This window comes from Leptonychotes weddellii, chromosome 11, assembly GCF_054177405.1.
Source record: "Leptonychotes weddellii isolate Sample4059 chromosome 11, ASM5417740v2, whole genome shotgun sequence".
In the NCBI taxonomy this organism is placed as follows: Eukaryota; Metazoa; Chordata; class Mammalia; order Carnivora; family Phocidae; genus Leptonychotes; species Leptonychotes weddellii.
The window spans coordinates 38,816,093-38,838,297 of NC_138379.1; the positions used below are offsets into that span (position 1 = coordinate 38,816,093).

Below are 22,205 nucleotides of genomic sequence, written 5' to 3' on the forward strand. Positions count from 1 at the left end.
CAAAAGTCCAGTTCCCGCGGCCGAACCGCTCAAACACCGTCTGAGCAGACCCTGCCTTCTGTTGAAGCAAATTCCTGGAAACTGGGCAGCTGGAAGTGGCGAGGGATTGGACCGTGCTTCGTCACCACGGACGCACGCCAGGGAGGGCAGAAGAGTTTCATCAGGAGAGAGACATCACCACTGTGTCCTACAGATGCTGGAGGACATGGAAGGGCAGGAAAGGCAAGCCCAAGATGAGGTATTTAGCTTCAATGGCAATGAAAATCCTTGTGCCATACCCTGACAAGTGTGGGCATCAGACAGGAAATTTAGAAAGAGAGAAAATTATTGAGCATTTGCCATTACAAAAGAAGTTTATATATATTATATGTAAATATATATAAACATATAAACCTGTTATATATAATAGGAACTTCATAAAACACATTTGTGGAGCACCTAGGTGGCTCAGTCGTTAAGCATCTGCCTTCGGCTCAGGTCATGATCCCAGATCCTGGGATCGAGCCCTGCACCGGGCTCCCTGCTCTGCGGGAAGCCTGCTTCTCCCTCTCCCTGCTGCCCTCCCTGCTTGTGCTCACCCTCTCGCTCTCTCTCTGACAAATAAAATTTTTAAAAAACAAAAAAACCCATCAAATTAGCAGTATGGCAATCAGGACAAACCACAGGATTTGTGGGGCCCAGGACATAATGGAAAAAATGCAGAGACCCTTGTTCAAACATGCTGCCCTTCCAGACGGCAAGAGCAGAGCATTAAACTCCCCGTGTGGCCGCAGAGGCCGCCACCCATAAAGCCAGCCCTGGTGGTTTCTCCAGAGATGCTGCAGACACAGTCTATCTTAACTTCAGCAAGTCGTCCCTGAGAACAGGGACAGTTTTATGAAGGAGGATGGAGAGAGGAGTGCGGAGCTGTGCCCTGAGGGAGGCAGCCCAAGGACCATCACAAACTTGCTGGGACACCCGGCCCCCCCACAACGTGTTTATTGTTGACTTGGATGTACCTAGAACAGTGCCACGCACACAGAACTAAGTCTCAGAAATATCTGTGTGGCACTAGTGAACGAAAGACCTCGAAGGTATGCCTATCAGCTGTACCAGTCACAAGAAGCCTCGAAGGATCACTAACGACAAACTGGAATGTAAGACCATCCAATAAATAGATTTTGACAGAAACAGAAGTTCAAAAAAACGAACCGCACCAATACAGGATGGAAAAAACTTGGCCTCACAATAATCCCTAAGAGAGTGGGAGGGACGGTATCACAGTGGTCCAAAACGTGGCACTAATATGATGGCTTCTACGGCAAGGAAGGAGCCAGGCCCTTTCAACCCCAGGCCAACCAGACCACAGCTGAAGTTCTGCACTGGGTCCTGAGAGCCACTTCTGAAGGAAAATCTAGCAAATGGATGTGGCTCGGGAAAGTGTGTGTGGCCAGTGCTGATGGGGGACTCTTGCCTGCCTCGACTGTGGAGGCTGGAAAAATCTAAATCCTTGCCCTGAAGCGAGTGGTCATCAATTGACACCTTCCGGAGGAGCTGACGTCTACTACTGGGCTTTTAGGAAGGCATATCCTTTCTTGAGAAAAGGGACAGCTGGCCCAGACCCTCCCCTGCCCCTTGCTTCTGGCTGGTGTGGCTACACCGAGGAAGCCGGCTGCACACGAGCTCGGCACGACTGTTCGCGAAGACAGACAGGGCCTGGTTCCGGCCACCCTCACTGAGCCACCACACCAACCCCTCCCGGCCTACCGCAGGACGGGCTGTATTTGGGAAACAAAACCCTGTCTGTTCATCAGGTCATCTGTTCCTTGCAGCTGAAAGCTTTCCAGTTGAGATAACACATCAGGAGGGGATGGACAGAGAATGCTGGAGTGAGCACACAGGCCAGACTTAGAGGACCGGAAGTCAGGCAGAGCGGAAAGTCAGGGTGATGACAGAGTGGCCTGGGGCTTGAGGCCTGGCAAATGTCTGCTGAAAGCAAGGTGCCCAGATGCCGTAGGGGCTTGGCAAGCGACGTCCACCCTGGCTGTGGGGGGACGGAGGCGGGTGACATTTTTCTGTTTTTCTGTTTACAACTGGCCAGAGGACAGGCTTCTGAATCCCGTTTCTTTCCCTTCAATTTCCAAGTTGGTCTCGCTCCACCCGGAGGCAGACCTGATGCCACGTGGAAGCCAAGTTCTTGCGGCACCACCTCTCCACAGAGACGAGCAAGACAAGCGAGCGCGCCGGTCCAGAGGGGAGAGCCTCACCGCCCCCATTTCTTTTCTCCCTTGGGCAGAGGGGTCTTTGGAAGCTTTCTTGCTTTGATGGGATTTTAGTGTCAAGATGGACGCGGATGTTTTTGTGCTAGCGGTTAGGTGAGGAGAAGACAAATTCTCCGTTGTTATCAGTGCCCGTCCCTTTCTAAAACCTTCATGCAGGAATGGGGCTCTTAACTACCTATGTGTACAAAATCCTGCCTCCTTCCATTTAAAAATCACGGTAGCCTGGGCCTTCGATTTTTGTCTAAGCAGGAGTGGAAGGACTGTGGAGACTGTCCAGACAGACAGATGTGGAGACCCGAAAAGACGAAGTCAGCCTCAAAAGGTCCAATGTTTAGACATCAAATTCCCACACTCTGGTACCTCACTCTGAAATTTGTAAGCGTTTATAAGACAAGCTCATAATTGTGACATACCCTGAGAATGAGGTGTTTCAATTCATCATCTGACAGAAAAGTTGGTTTGTAGTTTGCTTCTGTGTATGGGTTGGTGGCACCTGAGGGAGAAAAAAAAAGAGAGTTGGTACACTTTCTATTCAGGGAATGGCTCACACCACTTCACTGCCTCCGACCTTCCAGATGTCGGCCTCGTCTCTACCACCTGGGACGTCAATGTTCTCTTCTTTTTCCTTAACAGACACAGGGCTAGGTCGGGCTCCGGACAGAATCCATTGAAAAGACAACACTGCTGCCCACAGGGGACCTAACAGGTTTGCTCTGGTCACTGTAGGGGAGCCAAGAGGTCATAGATGGAAGTAAAAATCTGCTTCAAAGAGAGAAGGCAGCTTTGGAAGTCAACCAGCAGAGGCTCCTGGGAGGGTCCCCTCCTCCCAGGGCCGACATTAAGTGCGTTGTCTAGCAGTCCCTCAAATGGCCACGCTGAGCCTTCCTGGGAAATCACCCAGGCGGCCAGGCTCTGAGTAAATAAATATACTGTAGAAGGCATTTAGTGGGAGTGCTTCTTCATCGGAGTGAGGTAAAGGAGCTTGGCAACCCAGAGAAATGCATTACTCCAGTGAATACAACTCTGGCTCCTCGGGCTGAAAGGGGACAAGATGCTTAAAAGGCCATCCGTCTGGCACCATAGAGAGAACATCGTACGGGAGAACACCGTATAGTAACAGAGAAAAATGCCAGCAGCAATGACCTTGGAATCTGCAAAAACAGTTAGAACGGTGAAGAAATAAAATGGAAAAGATCTGTAGCAATTCCCAGTACCACGGTGAAGGGGGAGGTTGACAGAATGTGTCTGGCTTTCATACCAGCTAACAAGGCACACACTGAGCCAGATCCCTGCTTTTTATGTAACTCGAGATTTGTCCCTCGTTTCCTTCCAATTTAATAAAAATTAGCTTATAATAATTTAAGCCCCACAATCTTCCCTAATAGGAATGTTTAGATGCCACCCTCACAGCACAGGACATGATGCTGACGTGTCTGAACAGTGATCAAAAGGCAGACGGAACCGGCTACTCCTTTCTGGCGGCTTTGTGGAAACATAAAGACGCAATTCTTTTACCACGCAGGTCAGAGGTCTGACTGAGCGCCCACTTTCCAATTTCCTCAAAGGGTCCAAGACAGGCCATGGAACATGCCAGGCCCAGCGTTCACTAAAGTGCCTGCGACACTGCAGGTTTCTCCTGTGGTTTGGATAAGTTGTTCCACGTTTCTGCCTCTGTGTTCTCACCCGCCCCACACTCAGAAAAGAAGGAAAATACTGCCTCCCTCATAGAGAGTCTATCTGGTTTGGGAAAATTCCAGGAACATGAAAATATCATCAGTGTTCATCCCTGACAGTAAAACGCAGCAAGAACCATCAACCAGTGACTCACTCTTTAAAGGAGCCGCGGTGAATTTTCCCCTTAAAAACAGCAACGGACTTCTCTGCGTCACCAAGGGCACCTGCATTTCTGATGGTGATCACTGGGCGGGTGGGGCCCAGCGCGCACACACAGGCAAGATGTGGGTCCTCTCTGACATGCACGTAGCCTGCCTACCACATACACGTGCAGACGCGTGTGCAGACCACAGCCTCTACCGCCCGGGGATGTAGGCATGCAAAATCCCAAATGGACACCCACATAAGCTCAGGAATCACTTCATTTGGCATCAGGTCTACTGCTGGGAAGGACCGTTACTCAAGGCTACACATTGGCAAATAATACACACGGTCCTGGGGACTCAGGCACACCCTAGGCAAGGGAGGGGACGTTTGTGGGCAAGGGCATCAAGAACAGTAACGCCCGCGGTCTTACCTCGTAGTGTTTTCATGTGCTGAACGGCCATCCTCAGCACAGTAAGTTTATCTAATTTCCTGGACATGGCGTTGCACGTGGGCACCAAAGAAGCCAATTCATCGATGAAGCTGTTCATTTTATCCCGACGCCTCTTTTCAATCTGACTGTGAGCTTCCCTGCACAACAACAGGAAAAATGATTTCTAGAAAATGAAGTCGAGCCTCAAGGAGACAATGACAAAAATAAGTTATCACGGCTTCTGACATTCCCCCGACAGGGCACGTTTAGAATCTGCACAAGGCTTGGAACTCGACTTTTCTACTAAAGGCACCAAAAAAAGTGGCCTCACTGAGCGGGGTCAGTATTGTTTGTACGCTTACCTCATACTTAGAATTAAGAAGAAATATTACAAAAACTGTCTGCTCAGAGTAAACTGGATTGGTAATTTCTCCTTTCTTTTCCTCTCAACCTCTGTAAAGTTGGAATTTAAGATGGGCATGGAAGGAAGGAGAAGGGAGGTGGAGTCTACAAAGAGCAAAGCATCCAGAATGTCCATGGGGGGGGGTAGGGGGGGTTCCTGTAGTCCCGCAGAGATCTCTGAGGTTTGTGAAGAGCCCGCTGTGTGGCCTGTCAGAGACTCCCCGACTGAGTCCCTAGGTAACTAGCGCTGCCATCTTTGGATCAACCATGACTCCACCAGGACACAGCAGATGCTCCATCTGTCCCCAAAAGCTTCCTCTGAAGAGTGTCACGCTCTTCCCTCCCCGGAGTGGCTGCCCATCAAGGCAGGAGGATGCGTCCACAGGTACACATGCTCTCCCTGACTGGTTTGCACCTGCCCTTTGTGATTGTCCCCTATGGAGTGCATCACCAGTGGAAAGGTCGTTTGCTGCCATAGCAACAGAGCCACCAAGAGGGACCTCCCACCACAGCTAGGCTGTGCAGGTAAAGCTAGAAGTCTCAGGCCAGTCCGATTCTGCAGCACTGGGTCCGTGTCATGACAGCCTCAGAAGGCCCTAGAGTCACTGGCAGGAGAGCAGACCCACGTGGATGGGGTCAGCAAGTGTGGCTGGAGGCAGGAGGGACCGAGTTCGAGAATCCACTCAAGGGCGCAGGCAGCCCCAGGCCTCCCTTGCTGTACAAGAAGGGCCACTCTGAGAGGCAAGGCCTGGCCCAAGAATGGAGTCACTGAGCCAGGTCCACTCTGGAGGGCCCTCGAGTCAGGAAGGAGCAACCTGCTGGGGAAGAGCTTCAGCCTTGCAGGGCTTTCTGCTACTTCCAAAGTCCCGTGCAGGTTAAATGTGCTTAGAAAACCAAGAGTGAAGGCCAACTCAGTGTGGAGAGGACAAGCGGCAGGTGGCCACATCCAGCCAAGGCCCCCACCCCCATCCCCGAAGGGATGCTTAGACCGACAGGGACCAGACACGCACAGCTAGCTCAGCTGCACTCTGGGCGCCCAGAACCAGGACGGTGTATAGACAGGTCCACGCTTACCTTGCATTTTTGATCCTTCCTTGGTGCTCTGTGTATTCTAACCTGGAAGGGAAGGGGAAAAGAAAAGCAAAAGATCAGACGCAAACCCTGGGAGACTAATGGCAAAGTTACACATCTCTCTTTTCTTCCCAGCTTCATTCATTTCCCTGCTTAATCCCTGTCATCTCTCTCAACACACAAGGGCTCTTGTTATGCACACTGGGGGCTGGGGCCAGGGGAGAGCATCCAGAGCTCCCAGGCTCCCAGCCTCCTTGGTTATCCCCAATCAAGGACACAGGTAGGACCTGCACCAAGTAACAGAACATGTAATTATGCAAGGAAAACAGCAGGAGGAAGGTCACGACTAGGTTCATGGTACCTTCCGTGAGGGTCGTCTTTGTCTGTGTCCATGCTTTCTCTAAAAAAACAAGAGAGAACACGAGTATCTGTCAATAAAGACATACAAAGCTGCTTCTTACAACATGGAAGGCTCTCATTTATCCAGAAACCAACTAATCAGAAAGTTCAAATATCCACAGTATTGCTGATTGACGCAGACTAGTCAAACACAGCTTGCCCCTACCATGCAACTAGGACCGGTTTTCGAGATGACCAAACAAAAGTTACATACGGTCATCAATAGAGCATGCTGTTAACATATTTTACGCCATTATTTTGGAAATCAGGAATACAGAGCATTTACGGAAATTCTTAATCAGAGTATCCAAATAACTATAATACCTCATTCCCCTCATCATTCTGGATAAATGGAGTTTATTCATTTGTAAAACATACCAAGCCTCAAATATACGTGTGCATACATATATATTTGGTGGGGGGGTAAAGTGAGGAGGGGAGACCAAAGAACCCACAAAGCAGCACTGAGCAGAGCCCTGAGGCAGCTTTTCAAAGACACGGATACACAATGTTCTGGTTCTCAGCCAGGTGGGAACCCCCGAGGCCCGAGGAACTGGGAGACAGGGCACGAGTGGGGCTGAGGGGCATGGAGCCCTGGTTGGCCGCAGAGGATCCTGGGGTCACAGCAGGGATCTACCCCCCTTTTACAGACTCCAGAGATCCAAGTTTCATGGCACCTCACGGTTTAGTAGAAAACAAACTAAAATCCTCCAAGGAAGGAGTTCCAAATCCCCCTGGGGTCAGCTCACACCCTTCTCCAGCCCCTAAGCTTATCACCAGGAGGGCACTCCCTGGCACCTGGGCCTGTCTTTCTCTTTTATCCTGTAAGAACAGAGGCATACGGCCTTTCACACAATGTAGTCTCAAGGGCAAAAACAACTCTTCTCAGGAGCACTGAATCACAGCGTGGGCATTCTAGAACAGGGGTTCCCAACCAGGAGCCCTTGACTGCGTCACAGGCAGAGAGCCTGTCTAGCTAGTCCTAAAGCACAGAAGACAGGATTCAGGCCACAGGGGAAAACCAAAACTCTCCCTCCCTTTTTGTCTTGGCTTGTATCTGGTCACTGAGGCCAGGATAATCATCCCAGGTGAAGAGAGTTCCGCCTGACCGATCAGACACATTTAGCACAATGAAATGACAGGGAAAGGGATGAGGGGTGCTTAATAGGGTCTCCACGAATCATAGAAGATTTGTAAACGGGGTCCATGAGGGAAACCTGGAGCTCTTGGGTGGGGACAAGGTTGGAAACCACAGGTTTAGATAGCAGAGGTCTTAGAAGGCACCAGTGACTCCGTCCGCCCAAGACAAGTGGTCCGTGGAAAACATCTCCTGGCCTCCCTGTTGGGGAGGGGCTGCTCCAGAAGAACCCTCTCAGGCCTCACACCCACTTTCCATCCCCTGGGCGTTGGCTTGCTCAATCATCTGGGATCACTTACATATTAATCATAGCATCTCCTAGTGGGCATCTGACCTTCAGCCACTGTGCTCCCCAAATTCGACCTGTGAACTTCAGCAGAGAGGACATCTGCTGTGGGGGAGATACCTCCTTGGAGATTTTTCCCTCATTAAACAAGAGAAAACCTCTTAAGTGGACATGGAGAGAAGATTCCACGCAGTTGCCTCAACAAAACAAAACGTGCCTTTGAATGTTCTATGCGGCAGTCTATTCCCTGGGCGTTTGTACAGATAAAGAGTTGACTGTAAGTGTACAAATTTACTTACTCAAAAGAAAAGTCATCAAGTCTAAAAAGAAACAAAAATACTATTTAATAAAACAGGTACATACTAATTTGAATAATGTTTCAGGGCAACACCAATGTTCCTATAGAACTTTCGGAGATGACCTGTACTCACTCCTTCCACAAACATAATTAAGCAACTGAGGTCTTCCTCAGAGAGCGCCTCAGGCAAAGTCCTCTTTGAAACCACGGAGATTACATCCAGGGGCTTAGCCATCTTGCTCAAGGGAGCCAAGGAGGTCAAAAGAAAAGGGTGAAAGGCAGACCTTGGCTTTAAGGCTCTTCCTTTTCCCTTGATGTGGAACAGTTTGGGGAGGGGAGGGGGGATGGGGTGCCTCAGCAGGGCTGGAGGCTCCCTCCTGCTTGCAATCTAGGGGGAAGATAAAAGCAAAAACAAAACAAAACAAAAACAAAAACAAACCCCACTGCGGGGCCACCTAGACTTGGATCTTTCATTTCCATCCCTTTCCACAAAGAGGACCCCTTCTTCCAGGAGGAACAGCAGTTGGCCCCTCAATGTGCAGGGAACGGACACCAAGAGTAGCCAGGGGAAGAGGAGCCCGGAAGGCCTTACTGGTAGTCGGTAGAGCTGCCTTTCCGCTTGCGGTTGCAATCCATGCCGCCTGTGCCAAGGGGGCTGGAGAGCAGGTCGGTGGGGCCCGGGGACATGAAGTCACTGATTGTCGAAGAAATGTCCATTCTCTGGTCAGCCATTGGAGGTCTGGAACTGGTACAAGGAGGCACAAAGGTGATTTCTACATGCTCTTTCTACTGCGGTGGAGGGCCAGGGTGGTCCCGCGGAGGGTCGGGGTACTGGTCTACTGCACTAACACAGCTCCCCCAGGGCCAACTGGATCAGGGGCGCGGCGGGACAGAGAGAGCAGTGGACGTGCTTTAGGAGTTAGCATAGATTAAAAAAAAAAATATGAGGTTAACCTGCATTAAGATTTTATTTGACAGAGAGAGAGAGAGAGAGCAAGCACAAGCAAGGGGAGCAGCAGAGGGAGAAGGAGAAGCAGACACCCCGCTGAGCAGGGAGCCCGATGTGGGGCTCGATCCCACATGACCTGAGCCGAAGGCAGACGCTTAACCGACCGAGCCACCCAGGCGCCCCCTGCTCGTATTTCTGATGAAGATCCAAAGTTCAGAGCAAGTGGATAGCTTCTCCTGGGTCCCCGTACCAGGGCATGCAAGAACAATTCCAGAACCCAAGGCTCTAAGACTTAGAGCCCAGTGCTCCTCCCACGGAGGGGACCAGATATTCTCTGACAGTTCTAATTTTATTTACTTCCAGTCCATAAAATAAGTATGATTTACTGGTTATCTTTGTGTTTTTGTTATGACTTTTGTAAAAGTCATAGGAAAGCAGAAAATATCCTCAGACCGTGGGTCCCTCCCGGGAGCCAGGAAAATATGGTCCCTGTCTATCAGTGGGCCAGGCAAAGTCTGTCCTGCCTTCCCTGACTAGCCTTTGCGCCCAGCATCCCCTGCCAGGAAAACCTGCATCAGGACATAAAGACATTGTAGACCAATTTGCAACACATTTTGAGAATTTATGTTTTATAAGCGTGGAGTCAGCCGGCCCAAAAAAAGAGGCTGCCAAGTACCTTGCAAGGGACTCCGACTCCAAACCAAGTTGAAGAGGGCCGCGCACTGCCCACAGACGGGGTCCCAGCTCCACACCACGTGGCTGGGGCTGTCACTCCCTCTCTCTGGGCTCAAGTTTCTTCATCTGCAAAGCAAGAGGGGACTGTGAGCTCAGTTTCCTGATTACGGTTCCGCCCACAGATGAGTGCACCAGGGTTGGGTGTAGGCTAACTTTTCACTTTCACAACCACTGCCGGAGGGAGCATCTTTGTGCTTTAACTCCAGGCCCTGGAGCTATTATCGCTCAGTCTATAATGTCTAAAAGCAGGACAAAAGGGAACACACATGGTATGTCTTGGTACGTTCTGGAACAGTGTGCTGCCAAAAAGCTCCAATAATTTATATTCCCAACAAGAGCTCCTGTCAATCTGAAGGAAAGCACAAAACCCCATTGGTTTTTACTTGCATTTTTAAATGATTACGGATGCTGTCCCTATGTTTATAGGCATTTCTCTGGTTTCCTTTGTGCCCACTCATGTCCTTCCTACCATATTTTCTTCAGTATGGATGGGACTCCTAACTCATGTTCACCTGTGCACCTGAGCCTGGGGGGGGAAGCACACAATGAACTGGCCGCTCTCACTTTCCATCCACGACCTTTCACACCTCCAACACCAGCCAGCTCTGCCCAGTGATCCTCAACCCCCTGCTGTTTGTTCCCCCGCTCTGCGACCAAGAACATCACACCCTCTCTCTTCTCTGCAAGCCTCCGACAGCTCCCCATCCTCACTCTCAGCAGATACTTGGCTCTCTACCCCACTGAGTAAAGGAAGCACATCCACTGGCCCACCCAGACGCTGCTGGTTAGGACCCCTCCCCCCCGACCGCTGCCACCCCCAATGGATGGGCACTCCATCGTCTCTCACTTCTGAAGACCATCACCCCGCAATTCTCTCCCTGCCGCTCATCCTGCACCATCCACTTTCCCCACCCTACTGGATCACTCTCGTTTGGATACAAACAACTCTCATTTTGGGGAAAAACCACATATTTTTTTGAACTCCATTCCCTTCTAGTCAGTACCCCATTTCTCTGTTTCCAATGCTTTTCCTCTTACTCAGTATAAGCCAACTCAAATCGGGCTTTTGTTCTCATCATTCCAACAGAACAGCCCCTATTAGATTCCCCGGTGAGCTCCTCATTGCTAAATCCAGTGGCTGGTTCTCCATTCCCTCCCTACTTGCCCCATTCCGACATCTGCTAGATCTGATCTGTCCCTCCTGTCTCTTGGCTTTGGAGATGCCATCTTCTCATTGTCCCCTTCTATCTCGGTGGCCACTCTTTCCATGCTGGTCTCTTCTGTGGGTTCCTCCCCCTCCCTCACCTCCACATGAGAGTCCTGTAGATGTCCTCAGACTTCCTCTGTCTACAGCCACTCCCTAAGAGATCGGTCTAGCTTCACTGCTTCCAATATGATCTAGGCTCTGAGAACTCCCAAACTTATACCCCCAGCCTGGACCGCTTCTGAATTCCAAACTTAGAGGACCATTTCCCTGAGGTCTCCCTTTGAATATACAATAGAGACCTAACTGAAACATCAAACCAAACCCCTGGTTCTCCCCAAGCCAAGCCCCTTAGTGATGCTCACATCAGTAAGTGGTACTTCTGCATGCTCAGGCCCCAAACCTAGAAGTCATCCTGACTTCTTGCTTCCTTTTACAACCTGCACCCAATCTGTCAGAAAATCCCATCAGCTCAACATTTGCAAAGACATCCAAATTTAACCACTTCTCTCCTTTCTCCTTCATATTTCTTCCCAAAGGTCATTTCTGCAGTGAAGCTTCCCTGAATATCCATATACTGCAACCCCCCCTACCCTGCTTCATTTTTTTCCATGGCCCCTATCAATAATCAACTTCTTTATTTACCAGCTTCCTCTCCATTAGACTATCAGCATCAGAAGAGCAGGGATTTTGTTTTACTACTTGCACCCTAGTAGCCTACAACACTTTCTAGCATATAGTAAGTACTCAATAAATAGATGTTGAATGAATAAATAAGTTTGAACATTAGGAATATTTATTCCTTGTTTGTCACAGATGTCATAAATACCCACCCCCTTTTTACCTTTTAGCTTGGCTTACAGTATTTGTATGTGATACTGAAAGTGACGTGTTTAAAAAAAAAAAAAAAAGCTTTTTCACCCCAAAATAGAAATATCCTCTTTACTAATATTTTTATAATTTTATTTATTTGGCACTTAATCCATTTGGAAATTACTTTTGGTATACTACCTAAGGTTGGAGACTTCTTTCCCTCCAGTGGATAGATAACTGTGCCAACACCATTTACTAGACCAGACATGCCTTCACCAATCATTTGGAATGCCACCCTTATTGATTTATTGTCTATTTCTAGACTTCCTATTCTGTTCCTTTGATCTAGTGACTTCCAATCCAGTACCATACTATTTGTTATAGTGGCCTCATAATATATTCTACTATTAGGTAGAACAAAACCTTTTCCTCTTAGGACTTTTCATTTTCAGAAATTTCCTAGTTATTCCAATTACTCTTTGAGAAGTATTTTATAGTCATTTAATCATATCAAACGCCCTGATGGGCAGTTGCTAGAAGTTATCATTATCACGGACATGAGGAGAAGTAGATGAGGGAGGAGTACAGAGTCCTCCCTTCAGGGTCTTGGCGAGCCTCTGGGCCGCCTGGCAGACATGGGGGGGCCACCTCTGGCCCCCACTTCCTCTTTATGAACAGCTAGACTGTTGCATGAGGTGGACTCTCCCCCAAGTTTTGGGCTGCAGGGAGAAACCACATTTCCTGAAAGAAATACCATGGAAGCTGCCAATGATAGCAGGTGGGGGCTGGGGGTGCGATTTTATTACCTGAAATTACAGTTCTTAAAGCTCAGATCCACCTTGGGAGGAGCAAGGGGCCACTGGACTTATGGGTCACCTCAAAGCGATTTTCATGTTTTGTCGTTTCCTTTCAGGCAGTCAACTTCTTCCAGAAACCTACAGTGGGGCCCACAAGAAAAGAAAACCCACACAGGTCACTTGTGGAGGGGGTACATGGAACAAGCCCCCGACAGCGAGGGGAGAGGCCCAGCGGGCAGCCTCCAGCCGCCTGCTCAGCCAAACTGCGAACACATGAAGCAATCTGGCAGGAGAGCTCTTCTAGGACAAACAATGCTTTTGAAATGATTAAACATGGATTCTTGGATGCGGCCTTACGAGAAAGATAATGGGACTTTTCATTTCTCCTCCTGGGTCAGGCAATACAATTACTAGCGAACATTTCTCGTGTGCTTGGCGTCAGGCACCGTTCTGACGGTGTTATGTAGACCCACTTATTGAGGCCTGAAAATAATTCTGAGGTAGATACTCTGTTTTTTTTCACTGTCTGGATGAGAAGACAGAGGCAGAGAGAGACTCAAGGAGGACACTCGCCAAGGTCACGCGGCGGGAGGGCGCAGGGGCTCCAGAAGCCGCATCACGGCCAAGGACAGCCGCGCGCCCGGCCGACGGCAGACAACCAGCGACCAGGGCAAGCGGGCGTCCAGGAAGCAGTAGGCCAGACACATGGGCACAGGCCCATCTCTAAGACCACTGGAAGCAAGGCAAGACGCTTAAAGACGTGTCCGGGAAGCTCAAGCAGTGCGGGCACCCAAAGCGAAGGGGAGTCCGTGGTGAGAAGGCGTCGAGTTAGCAAACGGCCTGTGGCCCTGCCTTCTCCTGCTGGAGGGGCAGGGAGTCTCCGCTCCGCCCTGTGGTCCCTGCCTCTCTCCGAGGAACTGGCTCCACGGGGGCTGCGCCCGCCCTCCTACCCCCTCCTGGCTCCGTCTTGAGACGGCAAGACTCAGGCTGTGAATGGGCCTTTCCTGACCTTTCTGAAGTGAAACTCCTGGGCTTGCACCTTCCGCTGGCTACTTCTTGCAGCCCTCCGATTACCTGGGGCTTGATCGTGGCAGAGGTCTTCAAATGAATGTCCAGGAATAGGGCTGCTCTTGTCCTCCCAACTTACTCCTCTTTGCTGTCCGATTCATACACCCTCGCCGTCTGACTCTGGGAGCCAGTCTGGACGCGTGCAAACAGCACGACGGGATCTTGGGCTTCCAGGCCCTAAGCCTCCGTGGAGCAGCCCCCGGACACCAGGTCCCCAGGGCAGTGCTGCCCGAGCATTTACCATATGCCCTTTCGCCTCGGTCTGATTCCCCACCCAGGTCCCATGCTCTTCTCCAGTCCCCAGATGAGCAATCCGGGACCCATGTGGGCACCCTCTCCTCCCCCCACCCCACTAGCCCTCTGATGGGCGGCCCTAGCTGCTCCCCTCTGTCCCCTGGCCACTGCCTCCATCCAGGCTGCTCTCCTCCCTACACTCGCCCCTCCATGCCCCGGTCACAGAGAAGACACCCCCTTGTTTAAAACACTTCAGTGGCTTTACTGCTCTGCTCCGAGCCTTCCAGAAACGCCCTGCCAGGAAACAGCAAAACTCCACAATGGGCTTGCTTGCTCGCCCGCTTCTTGTCCTGTCTTGCCCTGCTCTGCCCATCTGATGCCCAAAGCTCTAGGCCACCGGAATACTTAAGTTCTCAAGAGCACGTGGCCTCAATTGGGCCCACGCTGTTTTGCAGGCGCGGCTCCCTTGACCCACCTGGTGAACTCCTGCTTTCCTTTCAAGTGCTCTCAGGGAGCACCTGCTCAGAGAAGCCCCCTGGCTCTGCCCGTGCTGCTCGGGCCCTTCTCCTCACACCTGTGGCCCCTCCGCCCCGTGATCTCACTACTGGGGGGCTCCCAGTACCACACCTCACTCACTTTCCCCCACTTCTCTGAAACTTAGATGAACCTTCTCAGTACCAAACTCCATATGAAATTTCTTATCTGGACTCATTGCTCCAGTACTCAAATTTACTTTATAGAAATAATGAATGCTAGCATAAACTTTGGCATTATATTTTGCAAAATAAAATTCAGAAGGCCTTGACTGGTTTTGGGCTCCCTGCTCTTGGGCAGTCTGCTCTCCCTCTTCCCCTCCCCCCACTTGTGCTCTCCCTCTTGCTCACTCTCAAATAAATAAGTAAAATCTTTAAAAAAAAATCAGAAGGCCTTTCTTATATGCTTAGACCAAGTAAGGAAGTTGAATCAGCTGTGACAAGTATTTCTGGAAAACTGTTTTCTCTCCAAGAAGGTGTTCTTAGATGTAAGACAATGAATGAAACAACAAAAGAAAAAAAACCAACTCTCTTTCTGTGCTATTTCCAAGAGAGAACTGAGCCCAGGGAGGGGGCTCCAAGGGACCACAGGTAACTGGGAGAGGGGTCCTTGCCCAGGGGAGCTCAGGGCCAGCCTTGGTGCTGCCATCCAAGTGACACAGAGTGAAGACACTCTGGGGAGAGCCTGGCCTGTGGTTCTGGAATCAGGGGCCACATGCGTGCCCACTTCTGAGCTAAAGACTTCCAAAGCGGGGGCGGGGGGAGGCTCCCTGGATGTCAGAGGAAGAGAGGCACGAAGGGACTTGTGCAGTGTGCTTGGGGAGAACTTGGTGGATCCCCTGGTCCCCCCTCAGTCCCCTCATTCTCCTTGGAGCTCAGGGAGAAGAATCTCAGGGGCTCCACACAGAGGAGCACAGGGGCTAGAAGAGACATCCCAGCCCCGGCTCCCCTGCAGGGACACCTTGGCGGGTGAGGGTGTCAACCACTATTAGGCACCAACAGCAGACACAGCTGCTCCTCTGAGCAGAGCGGGGTGAGGCTGAACAGCCCCTGAGAAACCCACACATGTCATCTACAGGATGACCACCCAGAAGACCACCGATCGCAGACGGGCATCTCTCTCTGCTTTCCCTCCTCCCTGCCCCAGCACCCCAAAGTGCTACAAGAAGGGGAGGGGGCGTGTAGATTGCATTGCGGTTCACACTCTTAGCTGCCCCTCCCCGCAAGGACAGCCTGCAGAACGCCCCAGGCTCAGGCCCGGCCACGTGACTGGCTTGGACTGATGAATGTGAGTGGAAGGGACAGCCCCGACTCTTGAACAAAACTTTAGCACGAGTTCCTTTGTCTGTGCCGAGACTGGCAATTTCCTGGATAGATGCTCCTCCTTTTGCCGAGGTCCCGGATGGATAGCAGCACAAGGAAGAAATAAACCTTTGCTCCTGTCAGCTACTGAGATGGTGATGGTGTGTGTTCTAGGGTGACCGACTCTTCTGTCTGCCCCAGAACTTCCCACTTTAGCACTGGAAGTCCTGCCTCCCAGAAAACCCCTTTGTCCCAGACAAACCAGGCTAGTCGGTCACCTAGTGGCTCTGGCCGAATCTATCCCTCATCCTAAGCTGACCGACACAGGCAGGATGAAGGACGCACAGACGGGATGAAGGAACCACAGATGGAGCCCCTGATCTGGGAGGAGGGAAAGGGGACAGAGGTGTTCCCGCCGGACTCGTTTTAGCTTCACGATAACCCATCCCTTAATTGTGCTCATCATCCCAGTTTTCCACGTAAGGATTGAGGAGGCAAAGCTATCTTGCTCAAGATGACCCAGCCAGCAAGTGGGGACTGCAACCCAGGTGTGTCTGGCCCCATGCTGGTTCCTCTGACTACCACACCACTGCCGGTCCTGCCTCCAAGACCACCCCCACAAAGTAAAATATAATGTCCCCCCAAAACAAGCCTTCCTGGGGGAAGGCATGAGGGGAAAGAAGAAAAAAGCAATCCTAGTTCAGGAGAGCCACAGAACCTGAACCAACACGTTATCTCTGGGCTTCCTGGCACGCAGGGCGGAGAAGGAAATGTTCAGCCCTCACACACGCTGGGAAGCGTATCCTATCACTTCACGGGGACAGACCGAGCAGGGAGGCTCTCTCAATGGGACCTGAGCGACGTGCTGCCGAATGGCTCTGGGGAAACCAACCCTGTGAAAGAATGGAGTGCTTCCCCTTTTAAAATGGGACCTCAGTGAAATGGGACCTCTTGCCCCTCCCCTCAGGTGTGCCAGCTTTTGAAGCCCCAGGATGTCACTGGGGCAGTGGCTTTTGATGATGTAGCTTAATAAAAGGGCACGGCTTGGAAAATATGGAGGCTCGTGAGTGGGCATCCTTGATTACCCTGTCTACTAGCTGTCTGCTTACTGATCTGCTTCCCTCCAGCCCCAAACTCCCCAGTAAGGGCCCCTGGGTGGCCATCGCTGCATCCCACAACCTTCAGGGGCTGGCCCTGGGCACAGATGTGTTCCGGAAGTACTCTCCCTCCCCGGCCCCGAGAGCCATGGCAGGTGGCCCTTGGCCTCCCCTCCATATTCTCCTGGTGCCCGGCTCCAGGTTTCCTGAGGGCATGGATGAGGAGTTGCTCTGGTCTGTTCAGCTGGTGGTGGTCTTTGAGCAGAGGCAAGAGGCTAGAGGGGCTCTGTCTCCTCGGCAAGTCCACCTTGGCCCGCCATGGTTACTCCGGCTGCCTGTGGGGAGTTCAGCTGCCTTGCTTTGCAACAGATGCATTTAGAGAATGTTCACCCAGGGAAACCAGATGCCCTGTGCCTAGGGTAACAGGTGTTTGCATCGGGATCATTCAGCAAGCGTTTCTCTGACCCCTGGGGCACTGGGGACACAGGGAGGTATCCGCAGGCCTAGTGTTCAAGATCCCCTCCACCTAGCTGGAGAGACAGGGTCTAAATCCAGACGTGACCGCATGCTCACTGCCACAGGCAGGGCCGTGCTTACAGTGGCGCGAGCGGCGCCTCGCACAGGATGCGCCTCGGCTTTTGCTAAATGGCAGAGATTTGCGGAGCCATTCTGACAAATCCCCAGCAGGTGGCAGTCAAGCGTCTCGAGGAAGGAGGGCCCTTCTTGGCTGTGAAGCATAAGCAAGGTACGGGAGCAGCGTGGGGGAGAAAAGCATGAGCTTATGGATAAGCTGGTGTGTGCGTGGTGGGGGTAAGGGGAGGAGAAAGCGCGCGGGAGGCGGTGGGGCTTGAAGTGGATGTCTGCCTGGTGGACCGGGTGGTGGGGAGTCCGTTCGGAGCCAGGAGAGCAGCATTTGCAGTGGCTGGCAGGGGCCCCGGGGACCCCTGTTCGGGGTCCTTGTGTACCCGGTCCTCCTGGCAGCTCTAGAGGCTTGGAAATCCTGAAATCAAACACAAAGCAAGGAGGCTGCATTTGGAAGCACTCGGCTGGGAGGGCCAGCTCAGAGGGCCTCACGGGGGCAGGATCTGTAAATCCTGCGGTACTTTGTGAATGAAAACAAGGCTGGTTCTTGTGGGAGAGGTCGCCGATACCATCGATGGAGGAGAGTCTACAGAATTCCAGTCTCCGGGGGCTACTGAGGGCTGTTAGAGGGACTCAGAGATGTCATCAAGAGTCACGGCACAGAGCATGCACCTAACCCTAGCACAGTGCTTGGTAAATGTTGGTTGCATGAATGTAAAAGAGACACTGTCTTACACCTTTGCCAAGTCTATTACTGAGGTATCGGAAGGAGAACATTTCTTCTTTTTTTTAATGTACAGAATAAGAGAGCCTGGCCCTAAAGACTCAGGGGAAGAACACAGTCCACCAAAAGACTTACTGCCTGAAGTTGAAGAAAGTTCTGGAAAACATCTGCATCTTGTTCTAAAGGAAACAAAAGGATGCGCTGCTGTTATTTCATAGTCAACTGCAAGATACTGGGGTGAGGCAGAGCAGAGTCAAGGTTGGGATGGCCTAGAAGGCGCTTTGAGTCTCAGGTTCGGGCTGCGGATGGAGGCAGGCTAGGACAGGCTGCAGGCATGGGCCCAAGGAGGGCTGAGACTCAGAGAAGAAAAGGGATCCATGCCTTCTTCGAGAATGAGGGCAAGGTTGAGAGACAATGGGAAGAAGATCGAGGGGCGTTTATCCAGAGCCGGCGGGCCAGGCCTGTGAGGCCCCCAGCACCTCTGCAAGCAGGAGCGGGGCTGTGGCTCTCCCCCTACAGGGGGCAGGCGGGCTGTGGACAAAAGGGGAAAATGATGGGCACATGAAAAGCGAGGGCAGGGCCTCTGGAGCCAGACAACCCGGGTTCAAATCCCAGTTCTGCCACCTATGGGGTGTGTGTCCTGGGCCAGTTCCCTGACCTCTGGGAGCTGCAGTTTCTCACCTATAAGAGGAGGAGGATGCCTCCTCACAGACTGAATGAGCTCCGTATCTGAAAAACACTTAGAATGCTCGTCAGGTTAACTGTGCTTATTGAGATGGATGACCTCACGCTGGTGAGAAAAGGAGGGGTAGAAGGCTGTGGAAAGGTAAGCTCTGATGTCAAAGAAAGCAAACTCAGAAGAGAAATTTTGAAATGAAGGAGCTCAGAAATGCTAAGAGCAGACAGAGGATGTGGGCTTGGTGGTGGAGTGCTAGCAGTGGACATAAAGGAGCTTAACATTGAGGGGATCCAGGACAGTGGGCTCTGGGGACCGCGAGGGAGCCCGTGAGGGGGGCTGGGGAAAGGCTGGAGAGAGGGTCCTGGGGCTGGGGTGGGGAGGGGGGCCGCAGAACAGCCCCAGAGGCCAGCATTTTGAGCAGGAAGCACTGAGGACTCATGACAGTTGGAAAGCTGAGCGTTATTTCAAGTCCAACCCCTTCGTTTTACTTGAATGAAACCAAAATACAGAGAAATAGCTCCTCCTACAGAAAGCTGGGAATTGGATCACGAGAAACTGAAGTCAATGGGTGATAATAACAAAACTTTGAAGCTGCCCAGGAAGGTGAGATGGAGAAAGCACAGCACAGTGCTTTCCCTACAGAGATGGACACCACAGCCGACAGCTACTGCCCAGGGCGGGGCTGCCCGGGGGCTCTGGGGTGAAATAGCGACACCCCAGAAGTGTTGGGGGACAGGGAGGTCGATGTCCCCCTTACGACCCACCTACCATAGGTCTTGCTGACAGGTACGGAGGCCCCAGATGGTCACCACGGGCCCAAGGCCCTAACGCAACCCATCCAAGGCAATTTCCTGAGCAACCATATATGCCAGGTCGTTTGTACCGGGAAAGAGTTGAGAATTTGAGTAAATTTCCACCACAGATTGCATGTGGCAGTCAAATTTCAATCGAGGACAATGTTGTAATAATGAAGACACTGTTAGTGTGTGGGTCCACAATCATTCATTACTCTTTCAACAAATATTTGCTGAGGGCATCCAAGTGCCAGGCACTGTTCTCCACAACAGGACTGCGGTGAAGACACAAAGGTCCTTCTCCTCATCTGGTATACATTCTGGTGAGGAAGGCAAGCAAAGGAGCCGAATGAGTAAACGACGCTGGGAGGTAGTGAGTGCTGGGGAGAGAGCTCAGAGTCGGGGCAGGAGGAGCTCTGGAGATGGAGGTGGTCAGGATCTGAGGAGGTGAGGCGTGGAGGGAGGAGCACTCCAGGCCAGGAAGAGCTGGCACAAAGGAGGAGAGGGAGCCGAGGGGGTGTCAGAGGACCCGCCCTGGACCAGGGTGGGCACAGACCACATGGTGCCTGGCAGGCCCCTGTAAGGGCCTTGGCTTTGACTCTGAGAGGAATGGGGGGTGACAGGCTCCCACCTGGGGCTCAGCCTGGCTGCAGGTTGAGAAAAGATTGTGGGGAGGGGGACCTGTGTGTGCAGGCGCATGTGGGGGCAGTGGGGCAGCATGTGTGTGCAAAAGCACATGTTGAGTGTGCACACCTGCCTGCATGTGAGCTTGCACATGCATGTGAGAGAGCGTGTGTGCATGTGCATGTGTGAGAGGACCTGCACATATATGCATGTGAGTTGCTGTCAATTCCTGGCAGATTCTGGAGGAACAGCTAACCAGACTTCCTGATTTTTTATGGCACGAGGGGCAACAGCCAGTCCATCAACTGCACACAGGCCCCCAGCTATGCGGGCCACTGGGGGTAGACGTCCAACCTGAGCTCCACTTGCCAGGCTGCATGCCCTGTGGGATAGCTGGAGGAAGAGGGCCCTCTTGCTGTCCACCTAGCAGCCAGGAGCTGTTGGTCGGGGAGCTGCTAAGTGAGAGGCACACAAGACGTCTAAGTTACAGCACAGACTGCAGGGCTGAGCACTGTGTCCCCGCTGTCCACCCATCTGGGGCGGAGACTACCTCCCAGCTACTGAGTGTCAATCATGCTGAGGATGGTGCTAGCTCATGACCTTTTGGGAAAGGCATTATTATCAACATCGTGTATAAGACGGCACTGAGGCTCAGAGAGGTACAGCCACTTGTCTGAGATCACACAGCCAGGAGGGGGAACAGGGACCCAACCCCCATGTGCCCAACTCGAGAGCTGGGCCCCCCCCACATGCTTTGGTGTCTTCAGGAACTCTGCAGAGAAAAGCAAAAGCTCCGTCCCAAGTAGGAGAAGTAGTGCGGGGCCGGCGTGTGCCCCTCCCAACTCCCTCCTACAAGCCAGGATGTCAAAACGTGTAGCAAGGACAGAATCGACCAGAGTGCTGGGGGAATGGCCGTGTGCCTAACAGATCGTCCTTTCTGTTTCAACTCACAACTGGAAACCTTTCTGAAATGCACTTGCCCGTCCTGGCGAGCACAGTTTGAGGAAGACGATTTAATCTTGCGATGAAGCTCAAGGCCTTCCTCCAGTGCCCCAGATCTCAGATGTTGTTCTGAGCGTTTCCTGACCCCAGGAATGACCCTGCAAGTTCCTCTTTTAGCTCAAACGGAATCAACTTGTTTTCTTTCATTCCTACGCGAGGAATAAAACAATTATTTCAGTGATTTCAGTTTCATTTTTCTGAGCTTTGGTTACAGCAAGGGAGTGGTAATTGTCCAAGGATCTGAAAAAGCATGAGTTCTTGAGGTACTTTTTTTGAGAAAATATTCAGTGCAAGGATCACAAGAAAAGTAAAAATGCAAAAGCTGTGGCAGCAGAAACCACACACTGGGCTTGGATTTTGTGCCAGTCAGTGTTGGTTCATGTAGTTTTCAAAGAAGTAACTCATTCTCAGAGACTTAAATAAATTGCCTGAAATTCTGAGCTCATGAGTGAGAAAGCCAGGATTCACACCCAGGTCAGTCTGACTCGAAAGCTCTGTGACGGGGAAGGACTATTATCCTTTCTTAATTAAACAAAACAAAAATAAAACCTCCTATGAACCAATAAAAAGACAAACACCTCAGTGGAAAACTAAAGAATAGAAGAGATAATTCACAAAATTCACACAATTAATTCGTGCAGGCAGAGGCCATAAAACAACATGGTAAAGGGCAGGGAGGCTGGCTGGTTCTCCTTTCTCTAAAAATCTGCAAATGGATGTTGAAAAAAAAAAAGTATGTGCAGGTGGGAGTGGTGAAAAAAAAAAACCAGAAACGGCAAAGATGAAGATGATGAAAACCATGTTTCAGACTCTTTAAGATTACATATTTTCTAAAAGGGACAGGGGAAACATCAAAATTCCTTATTTCTCTGACAAAGGATGCTATTAAAAATTCTGACTTCCATTACATATTCTTATGTAAAAGGACATTTTAAGAGAAATGAAACCACTTTTTTAAATTC

The 22,205-nt window shown here is 51.2% G+C and overlaps 1 protein-coding gene across 15 annotated transcripts in view; it reads right to left on the reverse strand.

Moving 5' to 3' along the window:
• BMAL1 (basic helix-loop-helix ARNT like 1) overlaps positions 1-22,205 on the reverse strand; it is a 99,074-nt gene that overhangs the window by 21,286 nt on the left and 55,583 nt on the right. For 4 of the 15 annotated variants that reach the window (XM_081798561.1, XM_081798554.1, XM_081798559.1 and 1 more), the window contains 8 exons: positions 12,614-12,742; positions 9,732-9,856; positions 8,699-8,851; positions 8,108-8,128; positions 6,347-6,385; positions 5,989-6,030; positions 4,513-4,670; positions 2,675-2,754 (listed from right to left, as the gene is read on the reverse strand). In XM_081798561.1, the coding sequence (XP_081654687.1) occupies positions 2,675-2,754; positions 4,513-4,670; positions 5,989-6,030; positions 6,347-6,385; positions 8,108-8,128; positions 8,699-8,838 (480 nt within the window). In that variant the 5' untranslated portion in view covers positions 8,839-8,851; positions 9,732-9,856; positions 12,614-12,742. The other 11 variants (XM_081798558.1, XM_081798560.1, XM_081798563.1 and 8 more) reach the window with 7 other exon arrangements.